At 35.8% G+C, this 13569-nt stretch overlaps 1 protein-coding gene across 1 annotated transcript in view; it reads right to left on the bottom strand.

The window, feature by feature from the left end:
- Nucleotides 1-745: 745 nt before the first annotated feature.
- The window catches only part of LOC117676697 (disintegrin and metalloproteinase domain-containing protein 9-like), a 32673-nt gene continuing 19849 nt past the window's right edge, over nt 746-13569 (bottom strand). Inside the window, exons 15-22 of the mRNA XM_034436388.3 lie at nt 13282-13387; nt 11061-11235; nt 9700-9780; nt 7576-7681; nt 6555-6687; nt 4556-4649; nt 3663-3715; nt 746-2929 (exon numbers count right to left, since the gene is read on the bottom strand). Of these exons, the coding sequence (XP_034292279.2) occupies nt 2716-2929; nt 3663-3715; nt 4556-4649; nt 6555-6687; nt 7576-7681; nt 9700-9780; nt 11061-11235; nt 13282-13387 (962 nt within the window). The 3' untranslated portion in view covers nt 746-2715. The remainder of the gene's footprint in view (nt 2930-3662; nt 3716-4555; nt 4650-6554; nt 6688-7575; nt 7682-9699; nt 9781-11060; nt 11236-13281; nt 13388-13569) is intronic.

Genomic DNA, 13569 nt, shown 5'->3' with positions numbered 1-13569 from the left:
TCACTTTAATGTTTACCTAGCAACATAAATGTTGGGTTCAATTGTGATCGTAACTCAAGGACTACCCATAGTTCATTTACAGATAGCCAGTAGATGGCACTAAATATTGCATACTTTTCTCTTAAAATATTTTAATAAGATTTATACTATAATATGTATTATTAGAAGTATTGTTCCTTTTTCATTGTCAAAAAAAGTAAAGTGATTTATAGATGCAATAATAATCAGAATCAAAATATTTAGTTGGTAAAAAGAAGTTAATAGCTGTAGGCCAAATAAAAAAAAAGGAAATTCTTTAAAATTCTTCAACTATAGGTAGCTCTTGGTTAATGGGGCTGGAATTACTGTCATTAAACAACACAGTTGGAAAGCATGACATCATGTGATATGCTACCTACCAATGAAAATTCCGACACTTCTAGTTGCTGTCTTTTAGTGAATCACCCTGGGTCATCATTTGTAACGCCCTGCCAACTTCTCTACTGACTTCATTTGTAGGTAACCAGCAAAAAGGTTGCAAATGATATCATGTGACTTTGAGGACCTTGCAAAAACAGCTGCAAATTCAATGCACAGTGATGAGTACCACTTGGTCAGAAAGTTTGAAAGGTTGCTGAATGAGTGTTCACTAAGTGAGAATCACCTATATTATTTATCTGCAATCATGTTGAAAGTGATATTGTAAAAGCATTAAACTTGTAACTGATTTTTCATGTCAATGAAATTATTTTTTAAAAAGATGCCATTTGTATGTCAAGTTATTTTATTTTTTTTACAAAATGGTTCACAACATTTGCCATTTTAACAGAAATTGTGCAACTGATTTTTCTACCTCTAAATTACAAAAGTGATTTGTGCAAAACTGCAAATAACTTTATACAGGTACAAAGCTTAGAGGTGGAAGCACCATTAACTAATTTGATTCATTATAGGAAATTTCAATTTTGAAATATTCTATAGTCTTTAAAATACATATTAATATAAGTTTTCAGATAATGTAAACATTAAAAATTATGTTTATATCTAAATTTTGGCATTTGTATCTAGCATAATACCTTTGTTTATCAACACAACTATATTACCAAAAATTAGATATTAAAAACGTTTCAAAAACATTTTGTAAATCAATTCTGAATAGAATTTAATGTATGTCTGATAGTGGAAAGAGGTTATCATATAAAAGCATTCATTAAATTTGGTGGATCATATGTGTTAGTCTTGATTTAGAGATCTGAATTGGTTATTCATAATAAGCGCCTCCTAAACCATATATTAGGAAACAATTATTCAACACTGTGCCCAATATTCAAATCCATTATGTTTTTCAAAATATGTATTTATACAAGCTGGGATTATGATGTGACTTTAAACAAAGGCTGTAACATTGTAAGGATGCAAATTGCTCTTTTCCTCACCAGAAAACTATTCTTTAATCAAATCTTTGGTTTAATGAATCCATGCAGAAATGTTTTATTATATTTCCACCAAAATTACCATCAGGGCTGGTATGTCAGAAATGTGGCATCACTGCACTTTAATGAAAAATGGTACAAATTACTATTATGAACCTGAAATGATTTGATATGCTTAATGAGCCCAGTCAATTGTGTTTTTTTCATTAAATCATAGTTAAGAAAACGTGTCTTATTATGTTTCAGCATGTAGTTGACATTTTGTCTCATATTGATATAATATTAACGTGACTATCAAAATGGTCAGATAAAGCTATAAATAAAAATGTATAACTTTCACAGATTTATGATATGAAAACAGAAGTATCATCTATTTCAGTGTTGAAAGTTAAAAGAATCTTGAGAAATATCTTACAATAACATGGTCATTTAAACACTTAAGAATAAGTATTTAAAATCTTCCTGTATTCAGCAGTAAACATGCAGATCAACAATACGGTGCTGTCAAGTCACATTGTTGATTTTAAGGCAATACAAACCTGATCTTTGCTCAAACAGATAATACTACTCTATAGCCCTTCCTTCACTGATTGGTTGATTTTTGGAATCCATCTTGTGCTTCACTCATCTACTTCCTTATATTCCATTCACATTATTTCTTAATGTAATCAACTGACTACAAAGAACCAATTGCACGTTTTTAAAAAAATCAGAGCAACTGTACAATTAGCAAATCTGTCATCGATGTAAGAGCAGCATCTCCCCCAATTTTTACCAGGATCAACAATATGGGAATTTTTATGACAGATTTAACTATTCCTTCCCCAACCATGACCACTAACTTCAATAGGTGTTTTCTTGTAATGTTAATAATATATGTTGGGAGTGAAGAGAGAAAGAAAGGAAGGAATCTCTTGGGCCCACAACTAGAAAAGAAAAGCCTCACCACCTCTTCTTCTCATAAAAATTGCACAAACATCTCTTACATTTTATAAGTCTGACAGGATTTCTGATCACATTTACTACAATATCTAGTTTGGCCCTATGTTAGAGTAAAAGACTTTTACTGGTACGAGTATTACTTGTAAAAGCAATATCCTGTGGTCTAATAATTAAGGCAGCATTTTCTTTCCTAAATAATGATTTGGTAGGACAGCATTAATTAAATTTAATTTAATTTCATCCTGTTTTAAAAATTAAACTGAGGTCTTTGTTTGTATATTTCTAAAAAATAACACTTTTAACTCATTTCACTAATATAATATTTTTCCTAGTGGCATACAGTACGTGTCTTTATAAGTCTTCAAGACGGAGGAGAGAAAACAGGTTTTTGTGGGATTGGTGGTCTTAAAGGTGAGTTTCGTGGAATTGGTGGCCTTAAAGCAGGATTTTGTGGAATTGGTGGTCTTAAAGGAGTATTTTGTGGAATTGGTGGTCGTACAGGAGGTCTTTGTGACATTGGTGGTCGTATGGGAGGTCGTTGTTGAGGTGGAACAAATTGATTTTGTACTGGTGGCCTAAAAAAAAAAAGGAGAGGAAAACAGTCTGTGGAGGATTTCAGGTTTTGGCAGGTACAAACAACCCTGAAAAAGAACTACTTATTTTTATTTTTATTTACTTCTATTTCACATTTCTGAACTGCCATCTCCCTCAAAGAGACTTAGGACTAAAGCACAAAGAAGTTGATCTGAGGTAGCCACATACACATAGCAATGCTGTATCTGAGCTTTCAATAACTACTTTAGTTACTGAAATAAAACCTAACCTAAACCATTGTGCCGGACATGAATAAAGTACGTTCAGTTGACTAGACCATATGAATGTATGAAATGCATATATGAACTATTATTTATTCACTGAGGTTCTAGTTTCCTTGAGGCATCAAGGCCTTCCGATTCCTACAATACAAACACCGTTGGGTTGAAAGAGAGTAACTGACCCAAAATCACCTAGTAAACTCTGTGGTTGAGAGGAGACATTGGATCAAGGCTTCCCACTCCTTAACCACCACACATCATTATACGGGAAAGTGTGCTTATCACTGGAGACAGTTTGAACTTAATGGTGAACACCAGCTTCCATTTCTAGCCATTACTCTCATGTGGCTGCAACAAATTGCTTTAAAGCATGGAGTCCCGACCCTCCGCTGAAAAAAAAATTCTCCACCTCTAGTTTTTAATATGTTCTCTCTAAACTTACAGCCACATTCTGTATGTGGTTCTGCTAAAAGTTACATCAAAAACTACAAACCTTGGAGTTGGAAAGTGAGATATTGTAAAGATTCCTGAATTTGAAGTAGTAGGCTGAAAAAAATAAATAAATCAATAAATCAATAACAAATCAATCAATCAATCAATCAATCAATATCATGCTTATGTTTTAAAAGATAATGGTAAAGGTTTCCCCTGTCCAGTCATGTCTGTGGCAGTGGTCGTGGTTTGAGTTGTCAAGCCATTTTGGGAGCATCTTCAGGGCTGCCGTCTGACTATATGGGGTTGTGCTCATCTGTTTTCTTATCCCAGCAGCCCACAACCTTTGGGGCATCAGGGACCGGTTCCATGGAGAGGTTTTTCCATGGACCAGAGGGAGCGTGATTTCATGTGCTGCCTGCATCCCATGGATGGGGCCTCGGTTGTTTGCGCAGCCCTGTTTCTGGCTTGCCATGGCTACAGTGCCGGTCCACAAACCAGGGGCTGGGGACTGCTGTCTTAGCCAAGGGAACCAGCGTTGTCCGAAGACACTTCAACGGTTATGTGACCAGCATGACTGTATACCAAGGCACACAGAACTCTGTTACCTTCCTACCAAAGTGATACCTATTTGCATGCTTTCAAACTGCTAGTTGGGCAGAAGCTGTGGCAAGGAATGGAAGCTCACCCCATTCATGCTGCTTGGGTCTCGAACCTGGACTGCCAGCTTTCCAGCTGACAAGTTCAGCATCTTTAACTGCTGAGCTGTTGCTCCCCATGCTCATGTTTACAATCAAGCAAAATACTGTTGTTCTAAATTCTGCAAACTAAATTTCTGAATAGATAATTAACTCAAAGAAGAAGAAAAATGCACAGCTGATACTTTGTACTAAAAGACTTTTATTGGTGGAAATTACTTAAAAATAGACATTATAATTGAAAGTACATTCTTACCCGCCTTCTATTTTTTTCCTCTTGTGGATTAGGTTCACTTGGAGTATTACTCTGGTGTGTAGGTAGTGGTCTTCTTTGCTGTGCATTTTCAGTCCTTAAAGAGCAATTCAAACAAACAGTTAAAATTATATAAACATAAATGCCCATCTTGTAATATTTCCCAACTAGTAAATGTGGAAGTAGATAACTAGATAATACACTTTTAGAAAGATTCAGACAAACAGATTAAGTAAAGAACCATGATGATGATCAAGGAACCAGAAAGCTCAAAGGAACTGGAATGTTTAGTTTTCAGAAAAGAAAACTGAAGAAAGCTATGATAACACTCTTCAAATCTTGAAAGCTGTAATGTAGAATAAGGGTCAGACACTTTTTTTCTATTGCCCCAGAGTGAACATCATTGATTACAGTAAAGCTGATTTCAACTGAATGTCAGAAAAAACCACTTGAACAACTTGAATATGGAAAGTACTAAGAGGATTGGTAGGCCCCTCTTCAGTGGCTAGATAGCCATTGAGTTGGAAATTGAAAATGTTTGGACTGAGTTTCCTTCACCGACTAGGCTAGTAGTGGGAGTAGATTTAGTGCCATAAACGACTTCTTCCAAAACTATGATTCTAACTCAGGAGTGCCTTACTTAGTTGTTTTTCATAAATAACTGGTCTGATAAAGTAAGGGGTCTAGTCTAGCTAGTGTAGGATTGAAAAATCAAAATGGATGAGGGAAAAGCAAAGCAAAGAGCTACTTTAGTAGAAAGTGCTACAATATCTAAAACAGTGGGTCTTAACCTTTTCTTCACCACAGACCCCCCCCCCTTTAAATAACTTTTGTGGCCATGGATCAATATGGGTTTCAAAATTTTTTACTACTGGTTCTGTGGGTGTGGCTTGGTGGGTGTGGCTTGGTGGGCATGGCAGGGTAAAGATACTGTAAAATCTCCATTCCCTCTCCAATCCAAGGAAAGGTTACTGCAAAATCCCCATTTCCTCCTGATCATCTGGGACTCGGGAGGCAGAGAATAGATGGGGGTGGGGCAAGTCAGAATTTTTACTACCGGTTCTCCGAACTACTCAAAATTTCCACTACCAGTTCTCTAGAATTGGTCAGAACCTGCAGAAACCCACCTCTGCCATGGATCCCCAAGCATTAACTCAAAATTTAAATCATAACATTTCTTCAAGCTTTTGCAGACCAACTGTGAGAACAACACCCCCTCCCAGGGGTCTGTGGACCACAGATTGAGAACTACTGGCCTAAAATATTATTTAATTTTTAAAAATCAGCAAATATATTTTTCTACTGAAATGATCATAGTTGGTATTAGAGAAATCATAATTTGTAGAATCAGTAACCAAACCAGGATCTGAGAAAGACTAACCATTCTTGGAGAATTACCCAATCTAATCTTTCGTCTATTCATGTTGGCTCTGTGACTAGCACTATGAGAAGTTACTTCCTAATATTTTCTAAGGAATTTTTCTTAAAAAAATGAAAAGCCAAAGTATTACATTGCAGGTAATGAATTGTCTGAATATCATTGTCTGAGTTGGGTTTAGGAAAATAATATCTCTTCCTTGTCTCCTATCTGGACAACGGCTAATTTAAAACCTTAAACAGAAATTGCTTCTTCAGGCTTGCCAATAAAACCTGGATAAAAATCATGGAAAAGATATTATTTTTCTAGATCTCCACCTCTTTTTCAAGCTTCATTCCCAACATTCCTAAAAATCCCTATAAATCTTGCTCCCATTGTCATCTATAGCTAATCATGTAAGGGTATCATTTCAAAAGGCTTCGACCTTTTTATATTTTATTTAATATTTATTTCGTAGGTTCCAGTGAATTCAGTGAAGGTTGTTTCTGAATGACTTGCACCACAACATTTACATTGTCTTTTAAGATCACTAGGACTCCAAATCGTGTTTCCATTTTGAATTTTGACTTAACCTTGCATAGATGTGTTCCGTTCTCAATGTTATCAATTGCATGAATTTTGTACCTGTGATGTCTTCTACGTTCTCTGAAGAGACGCCTTTTAATTTCTTTCCTCTTGACAAATGCAATTGCAAGTAGAATTAATATAGGCAACACAAGTAAAAAGAATATCAGAAGACCATCTCGAAGGGATGTATCTAAGAAAGAAAATAAGCATTGTATGCGTATTTAAATGTAGAATTTGGACAGTGGGGCTACAAGAAGGAAGGTTGATTCCCACCAAGATAAAATATGCATTTTTGGATAATTTGTACAATAAATAAATGAACAAGTATAACATTTTGACTCCTTTGTTTAATTGGAATCTCTTTTACTACTTTTAGGGCCTGTGCAGAGGACAGATCATGTTTTATTTTATTTATTTATTTTATTTAATTTATATGCCGCCCTATCTCCAACGGACTCAGGGCGGCTCACAACAATAAAATCCACAATAGGTTTTGGGTCATATTTAAGCAGCAATATCCCAAAGGTGCTTTTTCAAGAGACAACTGAACTTTCTGGTTTTTCTTTGAATTCAAAGAAAAACCAGAAAGTCCAGTTGCCTCTTGAAAAAGCACTTTGGGACAACTATTACCTGGATGATTGAGAATCTCCATAGACATTGAGCAGCAATATTGAAAATTCAGAACGGTTTGCAAACATTTAAGTACCATGTACAGTATATATAAAAAATTTCCAAGAAGGGAGAAGCTCATCTTCCAAAAATGAAAGACCCAAATTTCTAAAATGGCCATATGTTAACTTACAGCTATAGATTCAGATTTTAAAGATAATTAATTTCAATAGAAACAAAATCCACTAAACTAGCGTAGCAAAGGCTATGCTGACTTTTGTTCCTAGTCTTCATTTTTAAACTAGAATTTTTGGGGGGATAGTTATTCAATGAAGTGACAGTTATTCACTTTAAGATGAATGTGACTTTCATCAAATAAGTCATAAAGCTACCTTAAAAGGTGCAAAATTAGAGTTCAAAAGTGAGCAATATCAGATGGAATGTAAGAAAGAGGAATGATTCTTGATACCTATATGTGTTGGGCCACTATCTATGCTACCCCCATAGCCAGACACATCACAAAAAGGAGGTGCCCACCCAGGATCACAGTGGCAATTGCCTTTGTTGTTACACACCTACAGGAACAAAAAAGAAACAAAATAATGAAATTACAACTTTTAAAGAGGTTAAAGAAATTGCAATAATATTAGGCTTAAGATATTATGTTTCTCCCCCAAACAGACATGCAAGAATCTATGCAAATCTCTTAAGGAATTTTATTGTAGAAGAACTCAAATGCCATCATGAAAGAATTCTATTAACAGCTGAATTATCAAAAGTGAGATCTATGTAATAATGAACTCAATGTTCCATAGTTTCTCTCACGTGCTGTGCATTGTATCATATGGACCTCTCTTTTGGATGGGAAGCAGTGGTGTGGAATCAGGGGTGGGTTCTACTTACCTTTACTACTGGTTCGCAAAGGGATCGCGTGCGCCGATCGCTTCTGATGATGTCAGGGTCAGTGGACAGAACCTCCCGCCAGTTTTACTACCTGTTCTATAGAACTGGTCCGAACCAGGGGCAACCCACCACTGTGTGGAATGCAGACCAATATCTAACAACCAGCTCTGTTGGCTCCATTACAGTGTTGGCAGCACTACACCAATGGCTTCCAAACAATGATTGGCCTGGCATTGGAGGTCTCCTCTCCTCTCAACTAGCTTGCAAAATTCCAGGAAATGCAACATGAGTACATATGAATCAGCTCCAGCATAACACTGACGGGACCTCCTGGTTTCTATGCATCTCTTGTTTTGTTAGTGACTAAAGATAACATATCTTTTCTTTTATGTACACTGAGACCATATGCACCAAGACAAATTCCTTGTGTGTCCAATCACACGTGGCCAATAAAAAATTCTATTCTATTCTATTCTAACCACAATTCCCATATTGTCATGGGAGGGAGGGGACACAATTGTTTTCCTATGACTATGGGAATTAATTTTCCGCATGAGATTTGTTTCTTGTATGATTAGCTTTCCCATTATTTCTGAACTTGGCATATTTAAACATGGAACAATAAGGAAAATAAGGATTAATTTCTTTGAGGGGGGGAAAGCAGAATTTAAACATTTTAACTTGCTGTGGGCATCAAAAGGGAGGGAAAGGAAAAAAATGACAAAGCACGCATTGAACATTGTCATGCAGATTCACCCTGTTTGTACTTATACTACTTTTAGATGTTGCATGCAAGCCCATAAAGCAGGGGTGTCAAATTTGAGGTCCGCGGGTGGATGCATCACACGCTAGCCAAGCTAAGCCCCGGTTTAGCGAAGGGGAGAAAAGTCATGATACGTCATGTGATGACGACATGATGCTGCGAATTTGACACCCCTGCCATAAAAGATGAGGTTGGAGTTGTGATCTCACAACACAGTTTTTCTCATTTGACAAACCTCTAAGTGTTATATATGCCTATGTTTATTGCAATGCAAAACATTTTCTTGAATAAAAGAAACATGACCCACATATATGTTCTCGAGATGAGGTAGTACTTGGGTTGTGGTATAATGTCCCATAAATAAATGAGTAGAAATGCTACAAAGAACTACCATAATACTGCTGAGACTCCACTCAGCATTTTTAAAGAAAGCAATGATACATATTCAATAGTTGTACTACAGGTAATCCTCGATTTACAACGGTTCATTTAGTGACCGTTCAAAGTTACCACAGCACTGAAAAAAGTGAAACCATTTTTTACAGTTTGTGACCGTTGCAGCATTCCCGTAGTCATGTGATCAAAATTTAGACGCTTGGCATCTGGTTCATATTTATGAGCATTGCTCTGTCCCAAGGTAGGTGATCCTCTTTGGTAACCTTTTGACAAGCAAAGTCAATGGGGAAGCCAGATTCACTTAATAACCGTGTTACTAAGTTAACAACTGCAGTGATTCACTTAACAACTGTGGCAAGAAAGGTCGTAAAATGGAGCAAAACTCACTTAACAAATGTCTCACTTAATAACATAAATTTTGGGCTCAATTTCGATTGTAAATTGAGGACTATCTCTGTTATATGCTAAGATATTTGGTTAGTATAACTTTGTCCCATTGTGAACATTATAACATATAATATTTTAACTTACCGCCCGACCATTACACTTTTTCTTTATGTCACAGTTGTAACCCAGCAAGCTTGCATTTACGCACTTATAATCAATACAAGCCTAAAAAGAAGGGAGAAATAGGGGTTTCTTTCAGAATGGTCTTTGAAAGCATGCTTTATCTGCAAATGCACAAAGGTATCAAGAAGAGACTGTCGTCAGATTCAAGAATAACTCTAAACCAAATTTAGCATGATGGTCTTCCCCAAGATGGATAGTGACCTAATACTGAATTGTAACTTTTTAAAGAACATGGACAAAAAAAATGGACAAATCTAAGTCTAAAATGATGGTGTTGGAAATGGGAGCAAAGTGAATCTTGTATCTCTGTCATCATGCAACAATATAATTTGTCTGGGTTCAGCTTGATATAAGTATGAATCTAGCCACTATAATTTGGAATTTACGGCTTGCAGTTTAAAATTAAGCATGTATCAAGTCCCAAATGATGTAATATAGGTTCTTTTAAGTTTCATCTGTTGAAACAAAGTAAGTGTAATTGGCAGTATTCCCACACAACTCAGTGATGACAAATGATGCACAATAATGTCAGCATGCAAATACAATTATGCACTTGTGTCAATCTACACATAAATTTGCGATGTGTCCATGATTACATCATTATGCACATGTCATTACTTGTGTCTTTCCTCCTATCTATTAGTGTAACATTATGCTATAGAGACAATTTACAAACAACATTGGATAGTTTTGTACAAATACTGAACAGGCAGTATGTTATACAAAACCTACAATGAATAGGATGTAAACAATCCTTCAGCCTCCAGAATCATGTGGGCAGGATTATAAATTCCAAAGGATAATTCTTTGTTGGTCTTCTTTGTGAGACATTAGAACATGGGTAACCTAACTCTTACAGAGGTCAGATGCTAATGTGTCATTAAAAACTGAACGAATGCATGAATGCATGAATGAATGAATGAAATCTCCCCAAATTCCAATAATTGGGCTTTTTTACCCATGGTAGTGATTTTAATATACTTTAGCCCCCATTTCTTTGAAAGTGTAACAATATTGCTGAAGTACTTATTACAACTTCCAACAGGGAATGAAGAGGTAGTACAACTTCTCAACTGGAAAAGCTTGCTGAATTCTGTATAAAGTTTTATATTAAATAATAACATGGCTTCTTGATTTTTGGCCTAGCATAAATAAAATACTCAGCCCCTGCTGCATGTAAATCATGATTTACGCTTAGGAGTAACAAATTAACATAACAAATATAACTGGGTGCCAAGTGCAAACTCAGACAGTGATTCGTTCAATAAAGCAAGGTGTGATTCACATAGGCTACACATTTGTAAGATGCAGAAAACTCTTACTTTTCCTTCAGCACAAGAAGTGCCTTTATGAACCAGTGCTGGATCAGGAATATCTGATCCTAGATCAAATTCAGTGGACACGCATGGAATTCCATCTTGAGTCTGGAAATACAACTGGGTTGGGAGATTCTCTTGTTTGAAAGATGTACAATGAATCTTGCCACATAAACTGTTCCTGCAAATAGTAGTAATATTCATTATTATGATGCTTATACATAAGTAAGACATTGGGAAGGAGTATGTTAAATATAAAATGTTATCTTTCATGTTCTAATGTTGAGTACATGCTTATTCAAGGTTTTGTTCACTAGACTTGACGTCTATAAAAACCAATCTTGAGCAAATGGATGTAGATCTTTAAGCAGGAGTAAATAACAGATTATCAACTTTAATACATTCAGATCCTGTTGGCCAACTGTGGAAGGCAAGATAGTCCTCATTTAGCAACCACCTTGAACAGTGACCATTCAGTTATAACGATCCTGAAAAAGTAATTTTGTGACCAATGCCCACACATACAACCTTCATCTCTCTCTTTCACTCACTCTCACTCTGTTATATTAGTTAGTTCATGCTGTCCTATGTAAAATCATAAGTACAGTTTTGGTCACATGATTTTTCACTTAGTGACTGTTTTCACTAACAACCAAGTTGCCAGTCTCAATTGCTAAATGAGAACTACCTATCTAGCTAAAATGTCCTTTCATATGGCTGAAGCTTCAATTTTCAGTGGTTTAAAGAATAGAATAAATAATCTGTGTCAACTATTCATTTCCATATCCTTTTACCAAAGGTTTGATTTCCTCCAGTAAGGCTTATGATTCCAAATAAACGTGTACGGTTCTATCATAAGATGTGTCAAGTCCAAAGACCGATCAAATTTATTATTCTGTATTTCTTTAGTAATGAATTCTTCATTGCTAGATACATCAGGAAATTAGCAAGCAGAACTTTGGTGCAAAATGTCTTCTTCTGCTGCCATCCAACAACTGATATCCTAAGACTTGATACTTTTGATTTTTTGAAGTATTATATATTTATCAAGACAAGAAGTGGATGTATTTGACTATGATTCAGAAACACACTGGTTACACCTCCAAAACACTGAAATTACTAGGAGAACATTATGAACAACTGTTTAAAATCATTTAATAAGACAAATCTAGTCTCTAGAGTGGAGGTGGGGAATTATGGCCCCTTTATGACTTGTGGACTTCAACTCCCAGAATTCCTGAGCCAGTTCTGAGCCAGGAATTCTGGGAGTTGAAGTCCATAAATCATAAAGAGGCTATAGTCCCCCACCCTTGCTCTAGAGCAAAGAAACTTTCTAGTGCTGGCTTCTATTACAATCCTGTAATCTAAATGTAGATACAATGGTTAGAAGGGATGTTATCCAAATGTGGCCAATTGTGAGCTTTATAAATTTTCGTTTACAAAGATGTGGATAAATCCTAGGATTGTGTTATCCCACCACCTGCAGCTACACTACAACAATGATATGCTAATCTACATAAATACATTAGTGGTAGTCCAGGAATTGTATAATATTAAGAAAACTGAATTATACTCTGATTATTAAACTATGTAATGGTTGCAATTGAAGCCTGTAATTGAATATATAGATAGTCCTAGACTTACAACCAACAATTTTTTTGTTGCTAAGTGAAACATTTGTTAAGTGAATTTTGCTCCATTTTACGATCTTTCTTGCCACAGTTGTTAAGTGAATCACTGCAGTTCTTAAATTAGCAATACAGCTGTTAAGTGAATCTGGTTTTCCAATTGACTTTGCTTGTCTGAAGGTTGCAAAAGATAATCACATGACCCTGGAAGACTGCAACAGTCATAAATGTGAGTCAATTCCCAAGCATCTGAATTTTGATCACGTGACCATGGGGCTGCCGCAAAGGTTGTAACTGTGAAAAACAGTCATAAGTCACTTTTTCCAGTGTTGTTGTAACTTTGAACAGTCACTAAATGAACTGTTGTAAATTGAGGACTATCTCTGATAGGAAATTTTGTCTTAGTGAAGTAGGCTGTTGGTATGTTTCTTTAGAAGGAAAAGGAAGAAAGAGTGTAGAGCTCTGACTCTGAATCTTGTTGCCTATTATCCAAATAAGAGCATTCAGTTCAATGGGACTTAATCCCCAACTGAGTATGCATGGAGTCGTATAGTCAGAATGTGCCTTCAGAATATAAAACATTTTTTCTGATTACTTACGCTTGGGAACATTTTACAAAATTTGGCCCTTTCATTCCGCAATTGCCAAATCTGTCTCCTTTGCTATTGGCTCTTTCAAAGCAAACATTTGGTCCTTTCTTTGCTCCTACAAAATAAATGAAACTTCATTATTCTATGTCAAGGATAATTCTGACACAACCAACGGGTCACTACATCCTCTTGGCATCCCCATAGCACATAAATCCCCATAAAATGTCTTAAGGAAACCCAAAGACCACATAAACAAAGAAAGGGAATCATCAATAACATGCAATATAAACACAACAT

The sequence above is a fragment of the Pantherophis guttatus genome, chromosome 6 (genome assembly GCF_059756535.1).
Source record: "Pantherophis guttatus breed Tessera chromosome 6, ASM5975653v1, whole genome shotgun sequence".
NCBI lineage: Eukaryota > Metazoa > Chordata > Lepidosauria > Squamata > Colubridae > Pantherophis > Pantherophis guttatus.
The sequence above is the reverse complement of the archived record's forward strand: the minus strand, read 5'-3'. Positions and strand labels throughout refer to the sequence as shown.